This window comes from Protopterus annectens, chromosome 11.part0, assembly GCF_019279795.1.
Source record: "Protopterus annectens isolate FY-2018-M chromosome 11.part0, PAN1.0, whole genome shotgun sequence".
In the NCBI taxonomy this organism is placed as follows: Eukaryota; Metazoa; Chordata; order Ceratodontiformes; family Protopteridae; genus Protopterus; species Protopterus annectens.
In genome coordinates, this window is record NC_056745.1 from 492,820,426 (window position 1) to 492,843,423 (window position 22,998).

General features: G+C 38.1%; 2 protein-coding genes across 4 annotated transcripts in view; one reads left to right on the forward strand and one right to left on the reverse strand.

The window, feature by feature from the left end:
• LGR5 (leucine rich repeat containing G protein-coupled receptor 5) overlaps positions 1-22,998 on the forward strand; it is a 1,626,452-nt gene that overhangs the window by 546,297 nt on the left and 1,057,157 nt on the right. The gene's annotated exons all lie outside the window — the stretch shown is intronic.
• On the reverse strand, positions 4,407-4,541 carry LOC122815471 (COP9 signalosome complex subunit 9-like). Its single transcript, XM_044087990.1, has one exon. The coding sequence runs from the start codon at positions 4,539-4,541 to the stop codon at positions 4,407-4,409; it is 135 nt and encodes a 44-aa protein (XP_043943925.1).

A 22,998-nucleotide genomic window follows, 5' to 3' on the forward strand; every position in this document is an offset into this window, starting at 1 on the left:
ACTGATACATATAATAATTTAGACAGGCTGGAAAGCTTGTTATTTAAGTATAAATCTTTAGATTTAGATAACACATATTTAAAGGAATGTATTAATTTAAATATAGTACTGAAAGGTTTAAGGGTATGTAAATACCCTAACAACACTGAAGAAGGCTCTGAGTTCCACAAGGAACTGATTAACATTTTTGATAGATGTGGAACTGATATCATAACAGCCATTATAAAACAAAATGAAACGGAGATGAATGCATTATATGGACTTATAGAGCATACCAACTGCAATATAATAAATGATCTTTTGTTTGTGATAGAGAGGGAGAAAAGTAAATATTTAGAATCTATGGAAAAAGTAGAGGGAAAATGTAAAAATGTATATAATAGGAAAATGAGAAAACTAGATAGATACAGTAAAGAATATAAAGAACAGCATAGCTACCATAGACCGAATACATATAGGAACCACCACAGAGGGAATGAGAGGATAGAAGAAAGAGAACACAATAATAATAGAGCAGAGCAACAACACAATAGATTTGAAAATAGGACTTTTTATGAAGAAAGAACCGCATATGATTTGAATAACCCTTTAGATTTCATTCCTCTCCGAAGGTCGGAGAGGTTAAACAGTGCATTATAATTGCAACAATTGGAAAGGGGGATTCAGTGGCAATCAATGGTAGAATTAAGTAAACGTTCCACACCAACTTCTATAATAAAAGATGGTTTCAAGTACAGTTTCAAAGGCTATAATATTTTTAATTATAGTAGTATAGAAATCAATAAATGTTATTTTAAATTGTTTTCAAAAGGTTTGAAATTCATTCCTAGGAAAAAAACTGACATAAGTAGAGCAATAGTAGACTTGATGTTATTTGTTAGAAAGAAGAACTTAGAATTGATATTTAAGGGTCAGGAAAAAGAAAATAGTACAAAAAGCTTGTTAAGTAAGAAAAGCATAGATACCCCCCCCCCCCTTACACCCGCAACTTAAGAATTTTGAGACGTTTGTTGAAAAAGAATTAAGGGAAGAAATAAAACAAAATAAAGTAATTTCTAATTTAACAAAAGAGGAAAGGCATTTGTTCGAAGGTATTTATGGATAGTATAATATACAAAGCTAAAATGATGGATATTTTAGAAGATGATACGAAATATACAAGAGTGTCAATTAATGAAATTAACATAGCTTATAAAAGAATTTCTCTGACCTTAAATGATCCTTTGTTAGAGGGACTTATAGATTTAGATTTATACAAGTTTTTACATAATGAGAAACATGGAGTTCCATCTATATTTGGCATACCAAATGTCCATAAGTGTGTATCAGACCCGCCCCTTAGACCTATAGTATCTGCAAAAGGTTCTGTAATGGCCCCTCTAGCTAGATACTTGGATGTAAAACTAAAAATATTATCAGTGACAGGTAAATACATATTAAAAGGCTCCTGGGACTTATTGAAAATTGTAAAGCCTAATTTATATAATGACAAAAACATTTGTATTACTTTTGATATTATAGATTTATTCACCTCTCTACCTCATGACCAAATAATAGAATGGTTAGAAGATGGTAAGTTAAAACATGGAGAATTTACATATAATGAGTTTCATACCTGCCTAATATTGATGGAATTAGTGTTGAAGAATAATTTTATTTATTTTGAAGGAGAATTTTTTCAACAGTTAAAAGGTTGTAGCAATGGCTACAAGATGTGCACCAACCTATACTAACATCATTACTTCTAATTGTTTACAAAAGTATATATTTAATTCAGATTTTGTAAGTTGTTGGAGTTTATATAGGTGTTATTTGGATGACATATGTTTGTTTTGGATAGAATCAGAGGAGAAGTTTTTCGAATTTTTAACTACATTTCGAGTACAACTGCTTTTTTGAGATTCACATATGACATTAGATATGATCAAATTAACTATTTGGATCTCGGTATTCAAAAATGTAGCAGCAAGTTTAAGTCCACTGTTTTTAGAAAAGAAACGTTTTCTAATTCATATCTGTATTTCACAAGTGTGCACCTTTACTACCAAAAAAGAAGGTTAGTAAAAGGTCAGTTTGTAAGAGGAAGTAGAATGACTTATGAAGATGAAGATTTTGTGGCAGAATGTCAATTTTTTAAAAATATGTTTATGGAAAGGGGCTACCCAGAGCGTTTAATAGAAGAGATTAAAAAAGAAGTGGGGAAAGGTAGAGAAATTAGGTTTGTACCACTGTTAGGTAGGGATGTAACTCTTACAGTTCCACAAAATAGAGAGATTAGGACAGAAGAAGCTGTATATGAAGGAGCATTTGTGACAAAGTATAATGGGGATGCAGTGATCATTAGGAATATTATAGAAAAAGAATAGGCTAGATTTTCTAGTATTTCAGACCTCAAGGTTATTTTTGAAAAGTCCTTAAAACATATATATAGAAAGAGTTTTTATATAAAAAATATATTGGAATATCGAAGGTATGAAAATACAACCAAAGGTAGGGACATACAAGTGCAGATCTTGCCCACACTGTCCTTTTTTTAAAAAATGATGAAGATAGAAACATAACAGCGAGAGGAAAATATATGAACAGAAGTTATATTAATTGTAATACTATAAGGGTGATTTATATTGCACTATGTGATCATTGTAACACATTTTACATAGGTAAAACAGAAAGAAAACTTAGTAAAAGAATACTCAAACACAGACATGATATTAGGAAGAAGAATCTAAATAATGCCTTGTATAATCACAGTATGTCTTGTGAGGGAGCCAATTTTACATTTTTTGCATTTGAGACTGTACCTGTTGATTCAAGAAGAGGGCCATAGGAGACACAAATAGAATACAGGGAGTTATATTGACAGATTGTTTCAGAAGCCAATAAATTCCCTGGTTAATGTGGAACAGTTTCTCTGGCTCCATTCTTGAAACTTAGAGCTGCCAGAGTATAGGAAAATTTAGTTAGATAACCACTAGATGGAGTTCCAGGACAATACAGATAATGTAAAGGGATACTTAGTTTTTCATAGATTAGGAGAGCAAAAAATATTTTTAAGTTAGAAATTTTTATTATTATTATTATTTATTAAAAGCATATTAGGAATGTTTACATCATTTTTTCATTACATATTAGTATGAGTAAAGGAACCATGTCTTTTAAAACAATGTAATTTATTGTATGGTAGAATGTTCATTGTATAGCAGGATCCTCATTCTCAGTGCTGGTTCAACTTTACTTTTGATATGAAAGGAAGGTAGTGGTTATGGTATGCTTGCATCTGAAGAACTCTGTATTTAAGACAAAAACTGGGTAACACATTAAGCGTTTATGTGCTTTTAACTTGTTTTATCATCTATGTGCTTTTAACTCATTTTATTATCTTGGCCATTTGATTATTAAATAACAATACTACAATTGTAAGGTGCGGGTATCGTCCTTCCAGAAGTGCCTACACTGTTTTTGTTGGTAATTTTTATATTCTTGGTGGCTCTGGAAAATTTATCCACCACTCCTGTTAAATATAAATTGTGGTAGATGGATTTTTTGGTTTCTTAAAATTGATTTCTGGACCGATTTCTTAAAAGGAAGTGATGTATTAAGTTTTTTTAAAATATTTTCTGATGAACTTTGATTTTACTGAACGAAAGCTCTCAACTATTTATTTAATAAATCAGAGTCCTGTGTGCTATGAGGCGTGGTTTACACTTTTCTAGCTGATGCTGTTATTATTTTTTGTTTTGAGATGGATCAGTTTTGGTCCTCTCTAGTTAGCAAGAAGTGTTCTGCTCCTTCCTGCATTCTTTCTGGGTGGTCCCCTCTAGCTAGCAAGAAGTGTTCTGCTCCTCCCAGCATTCTTCCTGGGTGGTCCCCTCCAGTCAGCAATTTGTTACAGTTAGTGATTAAGACTGTACTTGAAAATGCTGATATTTTAGCACCTGTTTCAATGATCACAGACAAGATACTTCAGCCTCCTAAAGACAGCACTTGCTGGACCAAGGCTCCAAAACTAGATTCTACTATTGCTTTAGCAGCCCTTAACAATTTGTTTTATTTTATTTGATTGCCGGGCTGGAGTACTGATCTCCATAGACCTTTTTCAGAATCGGCCCAGGAGCACTTTAGGGTGAAGTGACTTGTACAGAGTCACAGCTAGGCAATGGCAGCTGTTGAACTCAATCTGTAGACTACTGGATGAAACCAGGCTCCTACTCCACAGGTTCTGTACCATGTATGCAATTTTTTTTTCATTTCATCTTACAGTCTTAAAATCAACTCTAATGCTTTCTAGATTGTGATTGTGAAGGTGTCATTACAGAAACTTTTAAATGTTCAAATCCTCAACATATTAGAAGCACAACAAGGAAATGCAGATGAAAGATAGCATAGCTCACTGAATATTGTCATCATCAGAAAACATCTTCAAAATTATTAAAGATATCTGAATGTGCTGCCTTCTCATTTTCAGCCAAGTCCATCAAGTGCCCACTGCTTCTGCCTTGCTCATCCAAATCAATACATGGTCCCATAACTTTAAGAAACATTTCATCTAGAGCAGGATTTATAGTTTACCCACACTCACTGAAAGTGTTATCAGTTTTCTGAAACATTGTAATCCATGATGAAAAGGTATTGTTTTCCTATAAATAACTTCCACTGTAAATTCCTATTGCCACTCCCCAAAATAAAGAAAATATGGCTATGGACAGGTTTGGTAAGTGAGTTCATGCATTCTCCATGTTTTGATAATGTGACTAAATGAGAGTTAGATGATGAAGTGAGCCAGTCACAGGAATGGCTGTCTGATGGAGACCTTCAGTTCAAGTTGCAGTCTCAGATGGCAAACATGTCATTTCTTTCTAATCTTACCATGCAGTTCTCTCACAGTTCTGTGGAGAGTGCAGTTAGGGTCTCATCAGAACCTGGCATAGCGCTTTACTGTCATTTCTGTTTGTACCTTACATATTTCCCTGAGCAAACCAACGTTACCTTTGTTAATGCTCCTTTTGACAGGTCTGCTCTTTATTTAGCCCATCAGCAAAGTCACCTCGGAAACATGAAAAAGTGTGTAAGTTCCTTATTAGTGTTGGTATAAAGTTCCAAACTCTACAGCACACTTTCCCAGGTATGCAGTGGAGCCCACACCAGTTCTGATTTTCACATGGACAAGAACAGAACAATGAAACATCTGACAAGAGCTACCTTGACCATGTTAATATCAGAATGATCACATCTCAGAGAAGGGAATAAATGGAAGCGGCAGGGGCACTGTGGCCCTCCTTCTGAAGGACAGCAATCAATACCTGAGTTCTTGCTTGACAGTCCAGCAGTGCAGTCAGTTGTGGGTCATCTGTCCCTCTATTTGAATGCATGACTGATCATTATCCAAGACAAATGGATGTAGGAATTTGTATTCAGAGGTATATTGTCCTATTTTACATTGCTAAATATCTAACCCCAAATAAAGAACATGTAAAAATAAGAGGTGTTAAATCATGTAAAAAAAGCTAGGATGTATTAACTTCAGTAAATCAGAGGGAATTAGAATAAAGGGAAAATAAGCCTGAAGAAAGAAGGTTTAAATTCCAGCCAGGTAAGAATTTCAAGAGTTAAACACTTAAATTGCATTAGCTTTAGAGGAATAATCAGAATAAATATGATACAGACTTTTACTGTTTACAACATGCTGGCATCAGGTTATCATACCTTTTGTGTAAAATTATTGTTCATACTATACACTCTATGAAACATAGTCATCAAAGTCATATTGGCTGCGTGTTGCATAATTTTAAAATATAGTTCAAATGCAGTATTTTCTGTGTATTTTTACTATACATCTGCTTTCATTTGGTATTTATATAACTTAAAGCGACCTTTATTTAGACAAATGTTATCTATGGGCTGTACTTTTGTCACATTTGGCAGTTTTGTGTGTAGTGTGAGGAAATGAGCTATTGTGCAAACTTCACCCCAAGGGAATTTCAGTTAGCTTAGATAATTGCAAATCACTTGGGACTACAATTGATGTGGAAGTATGGTTTCATTTCCTGGACAGCAGCTTTTTCTCAAGCAGCTGATAAATAATCATATACAGGTGTGTTAGTACCAGCATTTCTATATGCTGGTTTTGCAAGCTCCATAACAATGGGTCTGGGAACAGCTATAGTCTGTTAGTGAAGGCAGGTCAGTGTATGGGATAACATGAATGCCACAGCTGAGATTAGTCTGTTTATAAAAGAGCATGTTACTGAATGGTTCTCCCAATAAAAAAACAATAAATAGAAATGTCCACTGTGGCTCTAAGAAAGAAGTACAGCACAATATAAGCAGTACATGGAACACAGTAGGGCACATGGCAGACTAGAGCTGAAAAACGCCACCACACAGGTGACCAAGTGAATGTATCTGTAGTAACCACTCATGCCAAGGTTAATTTCAGTGTGTATGACATGATACAATTGGAAAATAATGGACACTTTTTGTACAAGTGGCATTTAATGGATAATAAATAGGTCATTAGTGTCTAAAGGGTGACTTCCCTCAAAGGCTGTGATAGTGACCTGTCCAGCAGCAGCAGCACAGTGGACCTACAAAATACTAACTATAAAAGCAGCAGCAAAGGAATGTACAGTATGACATATTATGCACGTGAGTAGAGAAATGCCAAAACTATATTTGGTAGGCAGAAAATAGGTATGCAGTCTGTACATAGAAAAAGGGTATCAGATAACCGCATGCATAGTTACAATACAGAATAACCATAACCAAAAACATGAATGGCACAGAAATCATACCAACTGTCAAAAAAAGCTTACAGGACAAATCAAAGCAGAATGTACAACACTGAATGCAATGGCAAAGAAAGGATCATCTTAAAGTTAAATAAAATAAGGATATGCAAAGTAATAGTACAGTACAGTGATATGCATAGCACTATTCATCTTCATGTCTATGTGTGGCTTTGGCCAAGTGCCGGCACAATAATTTCTGTACTGTTTTCTCTTGCAGTTCTTTATGTATAATTTTTCTTCAGCCACATAAATTGAAATCACAGTCCTAGGTGTCACAGCTGAGATTAGTGTGTTTATAAAAGAGCATGTTACATAATTGTTTTCCTAATTAAAAACAATAAATAGAAATGTCCACTGTGGTATTTATATAACTTAAAGCGACCTTTATTTAGACAAATGTTATCTATGGAGTGTACTTTTGTCACATTTGGCAGTTTTGTGTGTAGTGTGTGGAAATGAGCTATTGTGCAAACTTCACCCCAAGGGAATTTCAGTTAGATCCATTCTTATGAAGCTTGCAAAACCAACAAATAAAATGCTATTACATTCTGTGTTTCTTTATGTAGGAATTTTGCACTAGAATATATTTTAGGTCTGTGCTGGACAGCATGAATTTCTTTGAATTGATTTTTTCACAGTATGGGGGCTCAGTGATAAAGCTGTATGCCTCACTGTGATTGGGGTTCAGTCCTGGCCTCCAGTTACTGTCTGTGTGGATATTATTTGTTCTTCCCATGTCTATAAGGATGTGCTATAGGTACCCTTGTTTTTTCCAACATCCGAAGAACATGTTATCTTCTTGGCTACTCGTAATTTTCTACATATCTTTTACATGCATACATGCAGATATTTCAGGCACAGGCAAAAATGGCCTTCTATCCTGCCAATATACCAAAACACTCACTCCCATAATAAATGTCCAGGTTAAAAATAGTAAACTAGCACTTGCTTTAATATACCTTGGTAGTCTATTCCATGCATTGGTTACTCTCACAGAGGCCCACTTAGTACCATCCCTATATAATCTTTTACACAAGTAGTATGATGATTCATTACTACTCTTTGATAAGCCCACATATTCCCAAAGGCAGTTGTCTCTAAATCCCTATACTCATGAATGAGGTATCCTCTTAAATATCTATATGAGTGACTGTAGAAGTTCATATGTTTTAGTCTTTCATAATAACTTAAACTTTCACAAGTACGTTCTGTTGTACTCTTTCCAATTTACTTATGTATGTCTTCTTAGAATGTTTTGATATTATTATCCCATATTTTTTTTATTCAGCCTATAGTTTTATAGCTTTAAATTGCCCTGGTTCTTGAGAGCTGGGTCATGTCTAGAAAGAGTTAGAGATAGATAAATAAATTAAATTACAAAAAAAAGCATGTTTTGGACATCTTTTTTGAAAATAAAATTGTTTGGTTTAATGAACATACATCAATATTTATAATACATGCTTATTTTATATAATTATATTATGAATGATCACTGATAAAATTGATTGAGATACAATACAGTCAATTTCGTCTATGATCACTTTCATCACTAAACAAATACAACGTACAACATCCATCAGAAATGTAAACAAACTAAAACCCTACCAACTCTCTCTCTACACTAAAAACCAAATGACAAACTGAGGATCTATGGTTATTAATCATTGAACGGACTAACGATCGAGTGGCACATCATCGAAATCCAATTATCAAACATCCATCCATTGAACCTCTGACACATGGCAGTATTTCAAACTTACCCAGCCGCCCACACCCCCCTAACTATATATATATATATATATATATATATATATATATATATATATATATATGGATTCCATACACTAGATCGAAGGTTCACAACTTCGAAATAGTGTATGGAATGCCCACTGCAGCGAAAGTGCACTTAATCGAAAGTGCACTTATGCGAAGTTCAGTACAACGAACGGGCATTGTACTGAACTTCTGTGCAGTACTCACGGACTTTAGGGTTAGGGCACGGGTCATGGTAAGGGGATATAGGGCTATCCCCTTACCATGACCCGTGCCCTAACCCTAAGGTCCATGATGACTGCACCACAGTGAAGGACATAGCAATGTCCTCCACTATGGTGCGATAGTCACGAACCTTAGGGTTAGGGCATGGGTTAGGGTAAGGGGATAGCTTTACTAACTATCCCCTTATCCTAACCCGTGCCCTAGCCCTAAGGTCTGTGAGTAGCACACCATAGTGGAGGACATAGCTTGTTTTTTGATGTCCTCCACTGTGCTGCGGTACTTTCGGTGAAGTGCAGTTTCGCGGAAGTGAGGCTTCCTATTACAAGTTCGAAGTTGTGAACTTTTGTTCTTGTAATAGGAATCCATATATATATATATATATATATATATATATATATATATATACACACATATATATATATATATATATATATATATATATATGTATATATATATATATATATATATATATATATACCAACGCCAAGTTCGCACTACAGTGGGGAAAAGTAAAACAGGGAAGTGTTGAACAACTAGTTATTTCCTTGTCTTACAGGTTCGAAGAAGTGCTCATTCGATTGAATTGCACAGGAAAGGAGTCATGACCATAGCTCTCTCCTACATATACTGCTGCCCCAGTACCCACATACTGTATCAACTGTTCAATCTCAGGGGGAGGGGGGGTGCACTCAATGGTCTTATCTTAGGAGTAAGCTGAATCAACCATACAGATAAAATGTTCAGCTGGCCTGAAGGATATTGAGTAAGAAGCACTGACCATCAGCAGGAATGGGTGAATGATATAAGACAATGATCAGAGTGTTGTGTTTCACAGTGAGGAAACAAGAATGTTATATAGAATCAATAGCTTGTCATAATGCTGCATGACATAAGATATAAATAATGAAGTAACATATTAAAGTGATTAAGGAAAGTAGTAGCAAACATCAGGAAAGAAAACAACACTGAGGCTTATAATTATGGAACACATATATTATCAAGAGTAAAGACAAAGGCTAGTGGCAAAAACAAATCAAATCATATAGTGGAATGTATATTCTCAGGGGTAGATTGCAGAGTTAGCTAGTGATTCTTACCCTTTATCATTGATTAAGCAAAAGCTGAAGTGCTCTATGTGTGTCTATAAGCATACTAGTGCCAGTGTACAAGTACAAAGGGGACATTCAGAACTGTGGACAGTTTAGAGGTATCAAACTCAGATCACACTGCATTAAAGTTCTGGAGACAGTAACTGATAAACAAATACACAGCATAGTAGAAAGTAAGAAGGGAGATTAGCAGTTTGGATTCAGATCAGGATGCAGCATAACTGACCTGATATTTGCAGTGAGACAGATAGCTGAGAAGAGACTAAAGGTGAGGAAAGAGTGGGCATTCATAGACTTGGGGAGAGAATATGACAAGGTCACAAGAAAGCTGGTTTGGGCAGTCCTGAGATGGTTCAAAGTCCCAGAAGCATTGGTAGTATTAGAGCTGGCTATGTACAAGGACACACTGGGAGTGGGTGTGTGGCAGGGTTCAGCTTTGAGCCCACTGCTGTTCATACTGAGATGGATTAAATTAGCAAACAGATCTGAGGGGACAGATTAACAAAGTTGCTGAAGGCAGACAATGTGGCATTACAGGCAGAGTCTGAGCAAGAACTTCATCAGATGATAGGGGAATAGAATGCAAAACTGAAGGCACACAGGATAAAACTCAGTACAAGTAAGACTGTTGTAATGACAGCAAATGAGGGAAATAAGAAGATGAAACTTGAGATAGAAGGCAAAATAGTGGAACAAGCTAACAGGTTCATATATCTGGGATAGATAGTTGAGGAGAAGAGAAGTCTGAATGAGAAGGTCAAAGCTAGAATTAGAGGGGCTGCAGTCAACTGACAAAGAGTGTGAGAGATAGTGAATGACAGAAGAATGCCAAAGAAACTGAAGAGTAAGGTGTACAAAACAGTGGTGCAACTAGTACTACTGCATGGTATAGAAACCTGGGCAGTGAAGCCAGAGCAGTAAAGGAAGCTAAAGGTGATGGAGATGAGTGGTGGGATGCACACTGTGGAACAGATGAAGAAATTAGTCTATCAGAGCAGAAGCCCAAGCAGCTCCAATTGCCAAGAAGGTACCAGAGAACAGATTATGTGGTTCAAACACACATGCAAGAAAAATCGAATACACACCTCTCTGGAACAAATAAAATCTTCAATGGTTCACATTATTCAGTCTGAAGAAGTCCTTTTATGGATGAAAGTGCTTACTGTGTATTGTGGATTGTGTAATACGTGGATTAAACCTTTTTAGAACTACCTGGCTGCTACCTGTGGTTTTTTGAACACATGCAAGAAAGCAGAAGACAATTTGGTGAAGACGATTTGGGACAGACAGGAAGAAGGCAAGAGAAAATGAGGGCATTTAGCAAAGAGATTGATGAATTGCATAAGAGAAGTCAGACTTGACTGCTGAAGAAGGTAACAAAGTAGCACTGAAAAGAAAGAGATGGTGACCCCAATCCCATGTAGACAATGGTAAAAAGGGAGTTGGTAATAATCATGATGGCAATGATGAATTTACTGACTCATCCTATAAGCCTGAGGATGACCAGAACTAAGAAGGGAGTACATCTAGTAGCCTAGAAGAGAGAGAAACTTAGAACATATGGAAGGAAGTAGGTCAAAACATCTGGTGAGTGCACTGCTCCTATCAAAGCAGTGCATTATGACCAGCTAAAGAAAAGAGAAAACTAGGTAGACATACACATTTTCATAAGCAATGTATCTAGAGTTCTTTATAGTGACAAAAGGTAGGACTTGTACTAATGTTCATGTCCTTCTTGTTTTACCTAAGACAAGACAAGGCCAAGGAATAGAAGGACAGGCTGTCTGAAATATAAAAGTGCAAAAATTACACTGTGCTTTCAATTGAGAAAGTTATGTCCATTCTTCAGTGTCAGTGGTCCTCTCTGAGTGAGAGTATTTATGCTCAGGTTGTGGGGTGGGAGTGTTACTGCCAATGTGTGGGGTGGGAGTGTTACTGCCAATGTAACATAACATGTATGTGTTAGTATTTATTATGAATGTATGATTGTGTCCATGTTATTTCCTGGAGTCTGTTTGTTTATACATGTTGGGTTGTACATATATGGATGGTATGAGTGTGTGTGTGTGTGTGTGTGTGTGTGTGTGTGTGTGTGTGTGTGTGTGTGTGTGTGTGTGTGTGTGTGTGTGTGTGTGTGTGTGTGTGTGCGTGTGCAAGCACACGTGTGTGGAGTGTGTTCAGATTACTGTCCTTGTGCAATATTTGGTTGTGATTGGAGCACTCTTAATTGCAATGGATCCAGAGACATATTAGTCCAGATTCCAAAAAACATGCTCTCAGTGTAACTGACTTACTCCAGTGTAAGGTCTAACCATAAAGAAGGCTTACAGTGGGGACCAGACTCCAAATGGCATGCTCTCAGTGTAAACAATTTATTCCAGTGTAAGACCTAACCATAAAGCAGGCTTACAGTGGGTAACAGTTTTCAAAAGACATGCTCTCAGCATAAATGATTTACTCCAGTGTAATACGTATCTATAAAGAAGGCTTACAGTGGGGAACAGATTCCTGGAGACCTTGCTCTGAGTGTAAGTGACTCACTCCAATGTATTATACTGGAGAAAGTCACTTACACACTGAAAGCAAGCCATGTAGAATCTGGATCATTATACTCACTCTGTGACCTTCTAGCATATATAAATATCACATGAATCTGAAAGTGTCAAATACTGTATAATCTTTTCCATACTACATGTCTTGAGGTGTTTGATAATGAGTTTTTAACTGCGTTGCATCAGTTGCATACCACTAAGTCAGATTAACTTTGTGAACTTTTCTTTGTCAAACTGGACAGTCATTAATAGTAAGCATTTCTTTCTAATCGTTTATTGTACATCCATGCCCCCAACAATCCCAGAATTTGCAGAATGCACCTGAGTTTGCCTCATATTTTTTGTCGTGTCCCTCATTCAAATGTTTAACTTCCTGGTAAATCATTGAGGATCATATTCGGTCAGTAAAGCCAGACTTTAGAATTTCACGCTTCTTCTTGTTCAGAAAATGCAAGTTGATGCAAAACTGTTGATCTATTAACGTTTTGATTGCAGTAATATTTAAACATGTCCCTTACTTTGGTCTTTTGCACTACACTATTTTTAACTTTGTCCAAAATTTTCGAACAAAGTAATTGAGAAGCATGTGTACGTTTTATGATGTGGTATTTTATATATTTGCTGATAGACAGGTACATAGAAGCTTAAGACAAGCTAACGGTCTGTCAGAATTTGAGTCTACTATGAAATATTGCCCAAGACTATACTATACTATACTATACTCTGTACATTGACCCACATTATCTCTCTGCCTATTTTTGCTGTAATGCAATATCTAAACTTGCATGACTATACCTGCCTGTTTTTGCACCGAGTGGCTCTGCTCCAACATCTCCAACTCCAAATATTCTACATCCAAAGTTGTACCATCTCAGAAGAAAGAGAGGTATAAATGTATTAAATTTTCCACAGAGAGGTGCAAACTCAGAGGTAGCATGTTTAGAAATTAATTCATTTTTTTCAAAATTAACTCCTTTTGTTATTGTTTTTTTCATTATTCAATTGGAACAAGACAGTTTGGTAATGAAAGTGGGTGTTACTGAGTTCATCGTCACAATGTTGAAATAGACCAAAATTGTACCAATGTTGCAGCATAGTAAACAAGATTTGCTACATTTTTCCTCAGTGACAGAACTATGAGGTCAGGTTTCATATCATTGCAATGATGACATCACCCTCACTGTTTTATAAAATCCTTCCTTAAAAATGAATTTCCCACTGTGCAGAATGATGATGAAAGTATAACACCCTGTCTTAGTGTGTGATTCTCCTATTTAATGTTACAGTTTGGCTGAAGTGCTGCTGCCTGTTTAAGACCAAAAGCCTAAAAAAAGGCTGCAGAGTGCATATTCTAATATCCCTAAACTTAATAACTACCTGAAAACCTGCTCACATTTGTGAATGATTCTTGAGCATGACTGAGGGTAACCAGTTTCAAAAAGATCTCTTGTTGAAGCAATACTGAATGAAATTATAAAGCTACTTGAAAGGATTTCTACAGAAATTCCAGGCATTGTTTAGTGCATGAAAATATATAGATGTTCTTTGTGTTTCACTGTTGCAGTCATAAAGGATGGGATTTCCTGCCAAGGAAGCCCTTGGCCAGCCCGACTACCAAGAATTTTCTCCTCCTCCTGAAGTAAGATAGATGTCAAGATGTCAAGAGTATAAAGGCAGTTAACCGGCACCGTAACCTCTGTTTTTTCTTGCCTTGGAGCCTGAAGCAGAGTGCTAGTCAGTGTGTTAGTCTGTCCACACCAGAGAAAGAAGACGTAAAGTTAAGTACCACATTGGGAAGCTTTATATGTGTTTCTTGACTAATGTCAGAGAAAGCTGATTGTCACTGCTGTGGCAAGCAGATACTACACTTGGACTTTCATTCATTTTGTGTAAATTGTTTGGGCCCAGAACATGACATACCTAATTCTCAGTTCTGTGCTGGCTTTATCAACAGAGCTATCAAGTGTAGGACTGAAATTTTAGCTAAGCACTTTAGCAAGTCACTAGTGCCTTCACATACTATGTCATCTGAAGGTCAGGGAAAGGTTGATCTCCCTAGGAATACAGGGAAAAGCAGTCAAAACTGGGGTACCTGGCAATGTTTGTCTGCTGTCTGCCAGTCTACCTAGGCCTGTTGCCATCGAAGAAGACTTCTGCAGTCCCCTCCAACAAATGAGGTTGTGGTACAGGTCTCTATTGAGAACCATTTGGAGTGCAATATGCCACCAGATCCCTCTACTTCTGCACAAGCTGAAGGACTTAGCTCATCAGTTGGGTCCTGAGCTACTTCACATATTCAGGCTTCCAATGACTACTCGCAAACTGTTGAAGGCGTGTCCAGAGTCTCTCATCATCAGGTAATCACTTCAGTTCACTATCCGTGAGATTTGGCTGTCTGCCCGCATCCTGGCTATAGTGCAGATGTCACCCTCAGGTCTAAACCTAGGACGTCACATAAAAAATCTGCATCCAGCTTGCCTCAGCCAAGGCCTACCAGCCACCACTCCCAAATTCGGGCCTAGAGGTAGTGGATGGTGTCTTGGTGGATACTTCCTTACAGACGGATTCCTTTCCATCTGCCCTTGGAAACCTGACAGATTTGACAGGGTTCTGGATTCCCACTGACACCTTTTCAAGAACTCTTTAGTAGACCCTGAAGTGGTGACTCAGGGTCCTACTGGGACTAAATGTATCACTTCCAAAAATCCCCTGCTAACTGACAAAGAAAACAGAGCCTTGGACAGGGTCAGAAAGAAAGTCTACATCTCTGCCACTCTAGTCATGAGGGCTGTAAATTGCCTGTTTCATATAGTGAAGTATCAGGAAACTATTTTAGACCAGATGAAGCAAAAAATGGTGGGAATTGAAAAAATAGCCCTCTCCAAGGAACTGCTAGACTTATGCAGATCTTGCTCTCAAGTAGCTAAGCACTCCTTGCACTGTGGATACCATGCTGTGGAGGGTTCCACCAGGGCAGCAGCTACAGGATCCATCATTAGAAGACATGCCTGGCTGAACATGTGAAATCCAGTCTCTTGGATGCCACCATGGACAAAGATTACTTTTTTTGCTGAAGCCATGCTTATGAAATGGAGGATAAGGCAAAGGCCATGTAAACTGTCAAGGACTTCCTTAAGGTTCAGCATCCTTGCTTTAGCCACAATTCAGAATGAACCGGCTCCCCACCTAAGCACCATGTTCAATCATAGCCTCACTTCAGGCTTTGTGCCCACTGAATGGTGCAGAGCAATAGTTATCCCACTCCACAAAGGGTGAGCCACCACTGATCCTGGGAACTATCACTCTATTAGCCTGATGAGCCTTGTCTGTAAGGCCATGGAACGTATCATCATGGAACTCATAAACAAAGACATTGGTAACCTCCAAACTCTGGACCCCACCCAGTTCAGGTTTGTGAAAGGAAGATCTTGCCTCCTGAACCTGGTCGACTTCTTTGAGGCAGTCACCAAAGCCATAGATGAGGGTAAGGTAGTTCACACAGCCTATCTTGACCTCGTCAAGGCTTTCAACACCATTCCCCATTCTGGAATTATAGCTAAACTCACTAAACTAGGTATAAATCCCTATGTCACAAGATGGGCTTCCAACTGGCTCACTGACAAAACCCACACTGTAAAAGTTGCAGACTCCAAATCTGACTTCAAACCAGTGATAAGTGGAGTACCACAGGGTTGAGTCCTGGGACCTCTCCTGTTTGGTATCTACTTCTCTAAAGTACAGGCTAACACAGAAGGCCTCTGGCTAATGAAGTTTGCAGATGACTGCAAACTAGGAGCTATAGTCAAGTCCCCAAATGATCTGGACAGCCTACAGAAGGGTCTCACTGAGAGAGATGCCTGGTGTCAGCCATGGCCTTAAGCTCAATGCCAAAAGTGCATTGTTATCCCCTTTGGTAAAAACTCTGTACCCATGAACTACCACATAGGCGGCAGTCTTCTTAACACCGAATGTGTGATAAGAGACCTTGGGACCCAGGTGGACTGTAGTCTCTCCTTTGATAATCACATTGCCACAGTAGTCAGGAAATCCTTCTACATAAGCACACCTCATCACAAAAGGGTTCTCATCCAGGAAAAAAGAGGTCATTGTTCCCCTCTACTCGACACTCATTCGACCCATTATAGAGTACAACACCCCTTTTGGAATGTACCTCACAAGACATCTGCAGCAGCTGGAAAGGCCACAGAAGTACCTCACAAAGAGAATTACTGGCCTCAAACAGATGCCCTACACTGATCGTCTCAAAAAACTCCAGCTTTACTCTGTAGCATATTGCCTACTCCGAGGTGATCTCTGCCTAACATATAAAGCTATGTCAAACCCAGAGCTTTTGGACATGCTACACCTAAAGAAATCCCAATCCCTCCAAGCTACATGCTCTAGGGATCTAAACCTTGTCACCGCAATAAACAGGACTTGCTTGAGGGATACATTCCTGTCCCAGAGACTTCCCCTACTCTGGAACAAGCTACCCATCTATGTCAAGCAAAGTTAATCATTAACACTCTTCAAGAAAAATCTTGATAAGTGGATGGGAAATAGGAAATACACCCCGGGGTTCACTTTTGCGGCTCTGCTCGACAGGGCTACAGGAAATTAACTTTCTTGGGTTGGTGTAAGCCAGGGAACTTTGTTGGCTAGGCTTACTTAGGCCCTTGGGCCGATAGCCTAGTACCTACCTATGAACCTATGAATTACCCTCCCAAACACTGGTCCTTTCTGTCTTCCCAGTCTATGCCTAGACATAGGAGACCTCAAAGGGAAAGGAGTCAAAGGAAGCACCAGTGACCAAGACAGTGGCAAGCAGATTCCAATAGGCCTGTGAACACACCAATGGGGACCCAGCAGGAATCAATCATGACTATTCTGTGAGACTCCATTTCCACCTCCCCTCAAGTCCCACCCCTACCTTGATACCCTATGGAATTTACAGTTTCCCAAAGTTACATGGCTAGGTAACAAAGATGGTAAGAGTGATGTTTATGTACCACATAACTATAGTATTGTCTGACTTTACTGTGAGTACTCCTGGTTTCCACTGGTCTTTGAAGGCAAGCATATCACCTACTCTGAGGTGATCTCTGCCTAACATATAAATCTATGTCAAACCCAGAGCTGTTGGACATGCTACACCTAAAGAAATCCCAATCCCTCTGAAGTTCAGCCTTCCACCTTTTGAGTCAACTGCCTCCTTAGACATCAAATTTCTCTGGAAGACAGCCTTCCTGCTAGGCATTACTTCAGCTAAAAAGGGTTTCAGAGCTTCAGGCCCTTATATGTGAGGAACCTTTCATCACTTTCCACCCTAACAGAGTCTCTATTAGAACCATCCCTTCCTTTATGCTTATAGTGGTTGCAGAGATCTCTTTAAACCAGGCCATCCACTTGCCTACCTTCTTTCCTGACGCTCAAAACAAGGGGAAAAGAATCCTCCATATTTTGGATGTGCATAGGCAACTAAGTTAGCAATTGGCCAGAACAAATAATGTCAGGAAGTCTGACCAGCTTTTTGGGCCTTTGCCTATAGCCCAGAGAGGAGACCAGTCTCTAAACAAACAATCTTCAAAGGGATCTCATACTGTATCTTCTTTTTCTACAACCATCATGGAAAGAAGTCAACATACCCTGTGAGGTCACACTCCACCAGGACTACTGCTACATCTACAGCCTTTCTTAAAGGGGTGGCCACGAAGGACATTTTTGAAGCTGCTATTTGGTCCTTTGTGTATATTTTCACCAAGCATTATCACCTTCCAACCTTCTCCAAGTCCAGAGTGGGGTTTACCACTGCAATCTTGCAGGGAATCCTTTCCTCTCCATAAATTTTCCATCCACCCTCCTTTCAGCTTTGGTGTCATCACATCAGTTAGGACTGCCACAGTGAGACATGAAGAACATCGTACAGTTGTGTACACTTACCGTATCTGTGGATGCTCGAGTGTATTCACTGTTGCAGTATTCTTTCCTTCCCTCCTTCCCCTCTCGCCCCATGAGATTGGGGTGGACATTCTCCTCTTTAGTTCCAGGTTGTTCTCCTCTGTACATACGCTGCAGTTTCTAAATTTAGGCCTTTGATTTTAGGGACTTTTTAGGGGGCTCCTATCTGTTGAGGGCAAGAAAGTACTGAGGTTATGGTGCTGGCAGACTCCCTTTATACCCACTCATCTTGACATCAGTCAGAACATCTGCCATCTTCAGAAGGAGGAGAAAATTCTCTGGTAGTCAGGCCGGCCAAGAGCTACCATGGCAGGAAATCCCATTAGTTATGACTGCAACAGTAAATACACTCAAGCATCTACATTTACAGTAAGTGTACACAACTGTACCTTTGGATTGATGCAGACCTGACAATTATAAAACGCTGAATTTCCCAAATCCATTTGTTTTCCTCATTCTGAGACAGGTGCAATGTTGGACAATAATAAATAATAATTAAGATAATTCATTTGCACAGCACTTCATCTGAGAATATTCTGCAGACACAGTGTTACCTTTTGCAGTAGCATGACTGAATATGTTGGGCAAGTCAGGATATGTACCATCAGTGCTAATAGCCAGGAATTCGCATGCATCATCTTTCTGAGAGGTGGTTAAGAGCAATTAAATGGAAGATCAGAAGGATAATTTTCAGACCCAGTATCATTTTGTGTCTTAGATGCATAACTGTTGAAAAATATCCTTCCACTAGTGAAAAGTAATCAGCATTTCTGCAAAGAGCATCTAATGTTTTTCATTTCCAGTTATTATCTTTAGTGTTTTTTTTATTTATTAATAACTGATTGTATGCTCAACATGCTTACATTCAGATGACCTTATGAGAGCAAATGCCAAAAATCTGCAAGGTGATGCTGGCAACTGGTTTTGTATTGTATATACAGGAAATGTTATCATACAAAAAGATCAGTCAGAATTCAAGTGTTACATATTATTATTCAGAACACCTCTCTACTGTTATGATTTAAGCATAGCACAATGATTTGGGGCCTCAGTTTTTGTCTTACTTCTAGAATTACTAATTTTCTTTTCATTTCTGCATTAAGACCTCTTCAACAATATATGCATTAATAAATAACTGAAGTGAAACTGCGCAAAGATTCTTTGTCACTAACTACATGGGGTCTAGTAAGTAAATGTCTCCTATTCTAAAAAATAAAAAATAAAAATAAGAATTTGCTCCTTTTTTTAATTTCTCCAAATCTTGGGTTTCTAATACAGTGACAGGAATGGATCCTATTCCTAAGTCAAAGTACGATTAAAGTTCATGAAATTAGTATTGTTTCACTCTTTGATGTCAGCCAAAAGTGCTCTTTGCAGCACCCGCAATGTGCCCAGTAATGACTCCTTCTGTAATTTGTGCAGAGTTACATGTATTGGTAGCATAAACTAATAAATAAAAACTGTTTGTAACTAACACATTCTATGGAATGCTTATACAAAGCATTATTACTGTCACATTTTTTAATAGCATACTGATGTTCTCTAATTCTTTCTTGAAAAGTTCTAGTGGTCATTCCAATATAAAACGCAGGGCACCTACTACAAATGCTAATATATACTATTCCTTTGATCCTATATAGAACAAAGAGAGACTTCTTGGCAAATAGAACTGAAGGCTGACAAAAAGCCAGGTTTAAATGAAAGTGTCAACATAAAATGCTTTTTGAGAGATAGAAGGTTGTATTTAAGTAAATAGTATGTGAGTTTTCCTTTATTTTACTAAATTGATCCCAAGAAGGAAAGACATCCCTGATCAGTATCAGTAAGAAACTAAGGTCCCTCATAAAATCCTCCAAGGCTAACTTTGAAAGAAATATAACCAAGGATTCGAAAGATAACCTCAAAGCCTTCTTTAACTATGTCAAGAATCTGTGGCAACTCGCAGATATGCTCTGAGCTAGTGCAAAATAGCACAAAATAAACTGAACCTACTGATATTGCCAACATCCTGGCAGATAGATTCAGTGCAAACTTCACCCCCCCCACCCCCAAAAGGGCCACAGCAATACCGAAAAAGTGTAGTGTCCCGGAAATCACAAGCGCACAGGTGAAAACAGCCCTTTCAAAAGCCAAAAGCACAACGTCAATGGGGCCAGATGGTGTCCCAGGCTGTGTCTTGCATGAACTACAGAAAGAACTAACCCCCCCACCTAAACACACTGTTCAACCTCAGCCTCTCCACAGGCTATGTGCCCATAGAATAGCACACAGCAATGGTTATTCCGCTCCACAAAGGAAGGGCCACAACTGACCCTGGTAACTATTGCCCCATAAGCCTGACTAGCCTGGTCTGCAAGGCTATGGAGCACATCATCATGGAACTCATTAACAAAGACATTGGGAACCTCCAAACACTTGACCCGACCCAGTTCGGCTTTGTTAAGGGCAGATAATACCTACTAAACCTGGTTGACCTCATCGAGACAGTCACCAAGGCCCTAGATGAAGGGAAGGTAGTTCACACAGCCTACCTTGACCTTGCCAAGGCTTTTGACACCATTCCTCACTCGGGAATTATAGAAAAACTCATCAGCCTGAACATAAGCCCCTACGTCACGAGATGGGTTGCCAACTGGCTTACAGACAGAACTCACACGGTAAGAATAGCGGGCACCAGATCCGACTCTAAATCAGTCACAAGTGGTGTCCCACAAGGCTCGGTCCTGGGACCCCTACTGTTCAGCATATACTTCTCAGAAGTACAGACAAACACAGGAGGACTATGGCTAAACAAGTTCACTGATGACTGCAAACTGGGAGCCATAATTGACTCTCCGGCTGACACAGACATTCTCCAAAAGGGCCTTACTGAGACAGACACCTGGTGTCAAAGTCATGGTCTCAAGCTAAATGCCAAAAAATGCATAGTCATCCCATTTGGGAAAAACAAAACACCCATGAATTACCACATAGGTGGCAGCCCCCTTAATACAGAAGATGTAATAAGAGATCTGGGGACCCAGGTAGATAGTACTCTCTCCTTTGACAATCATATTGCCAAAGTAGTTAGGAAATCCTTCTATGTAGCCCATCTAATTATGAAAGGGTTCACATCTAGAAATAAAGAGGTTATAGTGCCCCTCGTCACTCATCAGACCCATCATAGAGTACAATGCCCCATTTGGGATGTACCTCACAGGACACTTCCAACAGCTGGAAAGACCACAAAAGTACCCCACCAAGAGGATTACTGGCCTCAAACATATGTCCTATGCAGCCCGATTGGAAAAACTTCAGCTGTACTCAGTCGCATATCGCTTACTCAGAGGTGATCTCTGCCTGACTTACAAAGCCATTTTCAACTCAGAATTACTAACAAATTGACAGAAAACACCAGGAAGGACCCTGTTACCCAGGGGCAGTAGAACCAAATGTACAGACCAGATACACAAATTTTACCTAGGTTTCGTCTTTATTGTACAGACTTCTTCAGAAAATGAACACATTTAATCACTCCATTGATATATACACACACACATACACTCCAACAAATACATCCCACCCCTTCTAATTACCCTATCACATAAAACTCAATTAAACAAACATATCCTAAATCTCACCTCATTAACCCTTCGAGGTAAGAAAATTATACTCCCAATGCATCTACACAGTATATGTTACATATCAAAATGTTGTTAAATACACAAAATATGAAATATAAAATATACATATTTATGTACAACCAACTAAAAACTGTTTATAACTCTCACTATCATAAACTAAAATAACAAGACAGTGTCATAATATCAAAAAAGAAATAATAGTTAATCATATAGAATTAACTTTCAAAAAATTTTATAAGAAATTTTTAAAAATCTTTTTTGAAAAACACTACCATAACAATAAAGAGTAAAAAACTTTCTTAAAACTTTCAATAAATAACATTTTCAACCCAAAATGTGTTTTAATTTTAAGGGGCAATATGCTTATGTTATCATTAATTCCTGGAAATACTGTAGCATTTAATGTCAACTGCCATCTCATTTCACAAATATCAAGATGCACATCCAATACTGCACCCTGACCATCCTTTTTTATTTGCTGTATTACGCAAAATTTGAATCTGTGCTCTGGATATTGCTCTATATGCCTAACTAAGGCATTAGTATTTTTCATGTGCCTAATATCCTGAATGTGTTCACTGACTCTATCCCTAAACATCCTACAGGTTTTCCCTATATAAAAAGCCGGACAACCTTCACATTTGGCCATATAAATGACATTTTTAACATGACAATCAAAATGGCCATGTATACCAATAAACTCTCCCTCAATATTAATTTTATCACCTGTAACAAAAATATATTTACAAACACTACATCTGCCACACCTAAAATTCCCTTTACTTCTATGTGAACTATCATTCTCACAACTAGAGTTTGCAGCTGACTCAAGTAATTGTTTAAATGACTATCCTATCCTATACATGATTTTTGGGGGGTTACTCAATTTTCTCCATACATTACTATCCAGTTTCAATAACTTCCAATTCCTATTCATTATACCCACTATATGATCCACATCATAATTGTA